The sequence below is a fragment of the Haematobia irritans genome, chromosome 2 (genome assembly GCF_050003625.1).
Source record: "Haematobia irritans isolate KBUSLIRL chromosome 2, ASM5000362v1, whole genome shotgun sequence".
Taxonomy (NCBI): domain Eukaryota; kingdom Metazoa; phylum Arthropoda; class Insecta; order Diptera; family Muscidae; genus Haematobia; species Haematobia irritans.
Genome location: NC_134398.1, coordinates 219,148,505 through 219,157,435, shown reverse-complemented (window position 1 = coordinate 219,157,435; position 8,931 = coordinate 219,148,505). Strand labels below are relative to the sequence as shown.

The 8,931-nt window shown below is 33.8% G+C and overlaps 1 protein-coding gene across 1 annotated transcript; it reads right to left on the bottom strand.

Annotated features, from left to right (window-relative positions):
• Window positions 1–2,018: 2,018 nt before the first annotated feature.
• On the bottom strand, window positions 2,019–8,060 carry LOC142227116 (uncharacterized). Its single transcript, XM_075297465.1, has 3 exons — window positions 7,783–8,060; window positions 7,589–7,711; window positions 2,019–3,293 (listed from the first exon to the last, which is right to left on the bottom strand). Exons 1-3 carry the CDS (start codon window positions 7,886–7,888, stop codon window positions 2,041–2,043), a joined length of 1,482 nt encoding a protein of 493 aa, XP_075153580.1. The 5' UTR covers window positions 7,889–8,060; the 3' UTR covers window positions 2,019–2,040.
• Between the last annotated feature and the right edge of the window lie 871 nt (window positions 8,061–8,931).

Sequence of the window (8,931 nt, the reverse complement as noted above, 5' to 3'; positions counted from 1 at the left end):
AAAATGTTTGACAAATTTTTGTATAGAAATAAACAGACAGAATTTTCTAGAGAAATAAAACAAATACAAATTTTCTATAGAAATAAAAAAGTATAAATATTTTTTTGACAAATTTTTTAATAGAATAAAAATTGGACAAAATTTTCTATAGAAATAAAACTTTAATAATTTTTTTATAGAAATAAAATTTTGGTAAAATTTTCTATAGAAATAAATTTGGACAAAATATTAATAAAAAGTTGACAAAAGTTTCTGTAGTAAATTTTTCTATAGAAATAAAATTTTGGTAAAAATTTCTATAGAAATAAATTTGGACAAAATTTTAATAAAAAGTTGACAAACGTTTTTGTAGAAATACAAACAATAAAAAATTTTGAATAAATTTTCCATAGAAATAAAATTTTGAAAAAAATTTCTATAGAAATAAAACATAAAAATTTTTGACAAATTTTTGTATAGAAATAAACAGACAGAATTTTCTAGAGAAATAAAACAAATACAAATTTTCTATAGAAATAAAAAAGTATAAATATTTTTGTTGACAAATTTTTTAATAGAATAAAAATTTGACAAAATTTTCTATAGAAATAAAACTTTAATCATTTTTTTATAGAAATAAAATTTTGGTAAAATTTTCTATAAAAATTAATTTGGACAAAATAATAATAAAAAGTTGACAAAAGTTTCTGTAGTAAATTTTTCTATAGAAATAAAATTTTGGTAAAAATTTCTATAGAAATAAATTTGGACAAAATTTTAATAAAAAGTTGACAAAAAAAATTTTCTATAGAAATAAAACTTTAATAATTTTTTTTATAGAAATAAAATTTTGGTAAAATTTTCTATAGAAATAAATTTGGACAAAATATTAATAAAAAGTTGACAAAAGTTTCTGTAGTAAATTTTTCTATAGAAATAAAATTTTGGTAAAAATTTCTATAGAAATAAATTTGGACAAAATTTTAATAAAAAGTTGACAAAGGTTTCTGTAGAAATACAAACAATAAAAAATTTTGAAAAAAATTTTCTATAGAAATAAAATTTGGTAAAATTTTCCATAAAAATAAAATTTTGGTAAAATTTTCTATAGAAATAAAATTTTGGTAAAATTTTCTATAGAAATAAAATTTTGGTAAAATTTTCTATAGAAATAAAATTTTGACAAAATATTCTATAGAAATAAAAATTTGCAAAATAAGGTTTTTGGCACTACAAATATTCAAAGTCTCGATCATCTCAAGACGGCGCTTCGACGGGAATGGACCAAAATACTGCAGAGCATATTTCGTCCAGCATGTAGCCATATTCCGTATCGAAGTTAGCAAAGTCGAACAAATATGAATTGATTATTAAATTCGATGTCACAGCGTCAGATTACCCAATTCTACCTTTTCGCTTTATATCGATTCGCTTATAAATGCAGACCATTGGTGACCATGCAGTCAACACTAAGAACATTCCTTAAGCGACAGATTCTCTAACTTCTTAGCAATTAGCTGATGGCCTCAGTTGTCAATACTTTTTATATCTTTATACTAATATTATATTTACTATAAATTTAGTATCAACTATAAATAAATAACTTCTTAGCAATTTTTCTCTTTTTAATTTTCGTAGCTCCCAAATGAAAGGCTGGATATCGTCATATTTCATTTTCGACTTCAATATCGTCATATTCATCACATTGATATTTTTCGCCTAAAAATATGCTATAAAGTTCATGGGTTAATATTAACTTTTTAATAGCCGGATTGGGAAAAACTGACGACGTTCACTTCAAAGTGCCAATTATTTTAAACGACATGTAGATGTCGCAAGTCGGCATATAGATGTCATTAGTAGATCAAATTACATAGAATGTTACATATATAGAGGTCGCCCTTCATAAATCCTTCATACTCATGTGACATCTATTGTTCAATAATGTTAATAATATTGTGAAAATCCCAATAAGCACAAGTATTAACATCAACACAAGATGGATATATAGAAAGTAATTAAAACATTTTTAAATCAAATTGTATTGTACATATTGTATTTTTAGTACACCGTATAACATAAAGCAACTAATAATATAAGCAATGCCATTAGACTACTGGCATACAAGCGGTAACCACTTCCCTTGACTTGTGTATTAAAATGATCATCAATAGGTGCCAATACATGCTTATCACTTTTCCAGTAATTCCCATCAATATTACTTAAATCGATGGATACATCATTGCATAAGCTTCCATTACAACGCACACACAAAGGATCATTTTTGGTACATTCCTCAAGATGGGATGCGCAACCTCTTAGAACATAAGCTAATTTCAATTTCGATGCCACTGTACTGACACAAATATCATCGTGCGAGGAACAATTTCGTTTATTTGTCGTATCGGGATAGGTCATAAGAGCACAATCCTCCTCCTCTAAAGAGGAACATGAATAGCAAGTCCTTACAGGAAACCGATTACAGGCACTTGAAGATGAATCCTGACAAAAGTAACAGGCTTCGTGCGATTGACGTGATTTTTGGAATTCATCATCGGCACATCCTCTTCTTACATGTTTACCATTTTCACATGAGAAACAAGAATTTGTACCTTCACTACATTTAGCGGATTTGAGATTTTTTCCTAAGATACAATTTGGGTCGTCTTTCGACGAGCATATATTACAAGATATCGTCAGGCATTCATTATTACAATTTTCTCCATAGCATTCAGTAAGATTTCCGGTTGGATAAAATGGCTTCTTCGATGAGCAACCACGATTGACCACACCTGTCTGTTCATTGATGTACGTAAAACATTGACTTTCTTCTCCATAGAGGTTCTTATTCTGACAATGTGTCGATGGTCGAGAAACACATATCGATTTTCCCTGGAATTCTTGACCTCGCCAGCATTCGGGATTTGGACTTGCCGCTGTATGGCTACATTCAATACAATTTCTTTCCAGTGTTCCTGGTTCTTTATTGCAACCATCTCGATTACATTTGATGCAAGTATTAACACAGTCATTGGCATCTTCTACAGAATGTTCACAACCCCTGTGAACATTATTAATATGAAGTACTTTCATGAAACACCGATCGTTGTCGTGATAGAATGGACAGGGCATTATCAACTGTGGTTTATAATCAACATTTACACAATCGGCGCCTAGACATTGATAGCAACGCAAACGATCGTGGGGAAATACATCTCGATTGCATAGATTTTTGCTGCAACGTTCACAAGGCTCTGGACAATAGCGTGAGGGAAAAAGTCGAGATAGGCAACCACGTCTAGTGATACCAGAAACTGTAGATAGAGAGAAAGAGAGAGAAAATATGAAATTTAAATTATTTTAATCACGCTATACAAAATGTGTTATGCGTCGTTCGGTCTATAAGTTTATCCGGGGGAAATATCTGTGTTTGACATTTGACGCTTGGTCACACTGAATCTTACAGTGTGGCCAAGCGCTACGAATTGTCGGCAATAGCAAAATTATCGATAAATGTGTTATCGATTACATTCAAGATGGTGCCCGTGTCGCCCAAAAAACTTATAGTCTGAACGACGCCAACTAATCAAAATTATTTTTTTAAACCATATTTAAATTAGAGAAAATTATTTAAAATTGTTGTATATTCTGTTGAACCTTCAATCAAAAATCATTCAATACCAAATTGCTATTATAATTTTGAAAAAATCTCGCTCATTTTGTTGTAAGATTGGTTGTACCACTAAACTCATAAACGTTCGGACAACGACAATTTTATTTTAAAGGGTGGTTAAATTGTAAGGGCCGATGTTGAATGTGAACCACACCTAAACGCCAAGTTTTTTTCCGAATTTTATTTGACATTTCTCTATTTCAGACTTACTCAATTTGAACCATGGAGAGATACACAATCCAACAACGTGTTAAATGGTTCCAAGAAATGGCAACAGTGCATGATCAATTTTCGAAGAAAATCATCTTCAGTGATGAGGCACATTTTCACCTCAGTGGATTCGTCAATAAACAGAATTGCCGCATTTGGGCGAATGAGAATCCAAGAGTGATTGTCGAAAAACCAATGCACCAACAAAGAGTGACTGTTTGGTGGGGTTTATGGGCTGGCGGCATCATCGGGCCGTATTTTTTCCAAAATGAGGCCGGTCAGGCAGTTACTGTGAATGGTGTTCGCTATCGTGAGATGATAACGAACTTTTTATGGCCCGAATTGGAAGATATGGATATGGACGATATGTGGTTTCAGCAGGACGGTGCCACTTGCCACACAGCTAACGAAACAATGGCTCCTTTGCGCAACAAATTCAATTGGCCGCCAAGATCATGTGATTTGACACCGTGGACTTTTTTCTTTGGGGTTATTTGAAAGAAAAGGTGTACGTCGATAAGCCAGCAACAATTCAAAAGCTAAAGGATGAGATAATTCGGTACATTAACGGCATAGAACCTCCATTATGCCTCAGCGTCATCGAAAATTTGGACCATCGGATGAAGGTGTGCCACCGAGGTCGCGGCGCCCATTTGGCCGATATTTTGTTCCATACATAATTGAGTAATACCAATATATCATAATAAAATAAAATTACAATAATTTCCTAAATAGTTTGTGTTTTATTCAAAATCAACATCGGCCTTTGAAATTTTAACCACCCTTTATAATGGGCAATTGTCCGCTGCCGAATAGCCAAATTTATGCCGGCTTAGCCACCGCCACCGCCAAGTACGACATTTTCGTCCTTTCCTACAATTATAGTACGTTCTACCTGGAATATGTTTGTGTAAAGGTATAGAAATATCTAGGAGATTTTAGTCACCCCCCTGAAAACAATCATACATTTTACGCCAGATTCTCCCCTATTGAGGAGATTTTAATATTTTGCTAAAGTTACTAAAAAAGTTCTTGATCTATTGCTGTGTTCCCACCGACTCGTTTTCCTCATTCGTTTTTCCAAAACATTTCACCGTTCACATCGGGTTGAGATGTTTTAGTTTGACAGTTACCTTGGAAACCAGAAATTCACATTTACTCGAAATTCACATATATGCAACCTATGTCCAAATAATTACCGCGAGCGCAAAGGGAAAAAAATTTATGTTATTTTCACCTGCCCATGTTCTTAAAAGCCTTTGTTTATTATACCCTCCATCATAGGATGGGGGTATATTAACTCTGTCATTCCGTTTGTAACACATCGAAATACTGCTCTAAGACCCCATAAAGTATATATATTCTGGGTCGTGGTGAAATTCTGAGTCGATCTAAGCATGTCCGTCCGTCCGTCTGTGGAAATCACGCTAACTTCCGAACGAAACAAGCTATCGACTTGAAACTTGGCACAAGTAGTTGTTAACGATGTAGGTCGGATGGTATTGAAAATGGGCCATATCGGTCCACTTTTACGTATCGCCCCCATATAAAGGGACCCTCAGATTTGGCTTGTGGAGCCTCTAACAGAAGCATATTTCATCTGATCCGGCTGAAATTTGGTACATGGTGTTGGTATATGGTATCTAACAACCATGCAAAAATTGGTCCACATTGGTCCATAATTATATATAGCCCCCATATAAACCGATCCCCAAATTTGGCTTGCGGAGCCTACAAGAGAAGCAAATTTCATCCGATCCGGCTGAAATTTGGTACATGGTGTTGGTATATGGTCTCTAACAACCATGCAAAAATTGGTCCACATCGGTCCATAATTATATAGCCCCCATATAAACCGATCCCCAGATTTGGCTTGCGAAGCCTCAAAGAGAAGAAAATTTCATCCGATCCGGCTGAAATGTGTTGGTATATGGTCTCTAACAACCATGCAAAAATTGGTCCATATCGGTCCATAATTATATATAGCCCCCATATAAACCGATCACCAGATTTGGCTTGCGAAACCTCAAAGTGAAGCAAATTGCATCCGATCCGGCTGAAATTTGGTACATGGTGTTGGTATATGGTCTCTAACAACCATGCAAAAATTGGTCCATATCGGTCCATAATTATATATAGCCCCCATATAAACCGATCACCAGATTTGGCTTGCGAAACCTCAAAGTGAAGCAAATTGCATCCGATCCGGCTGAAATTTGGTACATGATGTTGGTATATGGTCTCTAACAACCATGCAAAAATTGGTCCACATCGGTTCATAATTATATATAGCCCCCATATAAACCGATCCCCAGATTTGGCTTGCGAAGTCTCCAAGAGAAGCAAATTTCACCCAATCCGGTTGTAATTTGGAACATGGTGTTAGTATATGATCTTTAACAAGCGTGCCAGAATTGGTCCATATCGGTCCATAATTATATATATCCCCCATATAAAACGTTCTCCAGATTTGACCTCCGGAGCCTCTTGGAGGAGCAAAATTCATCCGATCCGGTTCAAATTAGGAACGTGGTGTTAGTATATGGTCGCTAACAACCATACCAAAATTGGTCCAATCACACAAAAATTGGTCCATATCGGTTCATAATCATGGTTGCCACTAGAGCCAAAAATAGTCTACCAGAATTTTATTTCTTTAGAAAATTTTGTCCAAATTTTATTTCTATAGAAAATTTTGTCAAAATTTTATTTCTAGAGAAAATTTTATTAAAATTTTATTCGGTTCATAATAAAATTTTCATCATTGTCAAAATTTTATTTCTATAGAAAATTTTGTTCAAATTTTATTCGGTTCATAATCATGGTTGCCACTCGAGCCAAAAATAATCTACCAAGATTTTATTTCTATAGAAAACTTTGTCAAAAGTTTATTTCTATAGAAAATTTTGTGAAAATTTTATTTCTATAGAAAATTTTGTTAAAATTTTATTTCTGTAGAAAATTTTGTCAAAAGTTTATGTCTACTTTGTCAAACTGAATTATATACGTATTGGATCGATCTTCTTTGATTTAATATATACCACGTATGGACTTACATACAATTTAGAAGATGGTGTTAGGAGGTTTTAAGATACCTTGCCATCGGCAAGCGTTACCGCAACTTAAGTAATTCGATTGTGGATGGCAGTGTTTAAAAGAAGTTTCTACGCAATCCATGATGGAGGGTACATAAGCTTCGGCCTGGCCGAACTTACGGCCGTATATACTTGTTTTTTTTTCTATGAAATTTATTTCAATATTTTGACATATATCTGTGGTCACAACCCTTAACAGCCTAACTCGAGTTAGGACACAATTGAGTTATTAGCACCATCGTATTCAGCGTATCTAAATGTATTTGCTCTAAATTTTTCATGTTTGTATCTCTTCTAGGAAGGCAATTCCTAATTCCAAAAAACACCTTCTCCTGATTTTCAGTGAAGATTCAAAACTTTAAACTCCTGTACTGAAAATATTGAAAAACAGACTTAGGCTGTTATGGGTTGTGACCACAGATATTTTGAATAGGGTATGTCATTCGGGGTATATTCCAAATTAGGTGGGTTCACATTCTAAAATTGGCGTGTTTTGGAGGAAAACTTGTGTTTTGAACTTGTTTTTTTAGTATGGCGAAAACGACTCGTTTTGAAGTGCTTATAAAGGGAAAATATTTCAAACCCCAAAACATGCTTGGTGAGAACACCGTATATATATAATTTTACTTACCAACAACTTGAACACATTCATCATTATCGGAATGACATTCTTCAACGGAAATTTGTTGGCCCGGCTTTGTAGCACATTCTGGATTTTCAGTCGAATCACAAGAGTAACATTCTAAGCCCTCAACTAAAAAGACGTTTATAATACAAATATGTACTACATTCACGTATATGAAAATATATACAATTTATGCATACCCGTGATCTTGGCCAAAATAACTACACATGCTATCCACAAAACGCAAATGTGTTTGCATTTCCATTCAAAATGTGCTCTGATTAAACTTCTTTGTTTGATTTTCATATTGCCACTAATAATAAATAATACAATTAGTAGGTGCTACCGACTAGATCATTTCTTGCTTTAGTCCAAAGACAAACGATAAGATAATTCTTTTGTGTTGGAGAAAATAGATCTTGCAGATAGTCGCTATCCCCGAAATTGATATGAACTAATAACAGTGGGAATGACACCATTCCTAATGCGCCGTTGGAACAATTGAGGCAGATCAACGAAAAATTGCAACCAATAATGCGCCGCCCATATTATAGGTAGAGTTACATAATAAGCTTAGTACTAAGATCCAGTTTTCACACGAAAAACTGTTATACTCCATATAAAAAACGTTAGCGCGGAATGAATGCGAAATCTTTGTTTTGAGTATTTTCAGATACATATTAATAAAACTCTGGATTTTTCGCACGAAAAAATAGGCAGGCATATCATTTGGCATAACTAAGTTAACATCCCTGGGTTTAGGTTAGGTTAGGTGGCAGCCCGATGTATCAGGCTCACTTAGACTATTCAGTTCATTGTGATACCACATTGGTGAACTTCTCTCTTATCACTGAGTGCTACCCGATTCCATGTTAAGCTCAATGACAAGGGACCTCCATTTTATAGCCGAGTCCGAACGGCGTTCCACATTGCAGTGAAACCACTTAGAGAAGCTTTGAATAAAAATGCACCCGCTTTGGTCGAGGTTGATGAATACACTCCTTTTATTTTTAATTTCTTTCTTACTTGCGATCTTACAAACTATTTCTTAACCTAGTTCCACACTACTTTCTCTTATCATGCCATATACTAACATGAGAACATATATCCTGGAAATCCTATACATTAAACTCTAGGTAGCATTAATTATCGTAACGTATACACAAAAGATAATACACACATGGAAAATCAATAAAAGGGCTGTTTTCTTTTAGCACTGGATATGCTAAGCCGTTAAGGACTAAAATAAAACAGAGTACTCGTTTATCCAGGACATCTCCAAAAATATGCAACACTGTCATCAGCTGTTTAAAAACAATCACAGAAAAGAAGTGAAATCTTGCATTTTT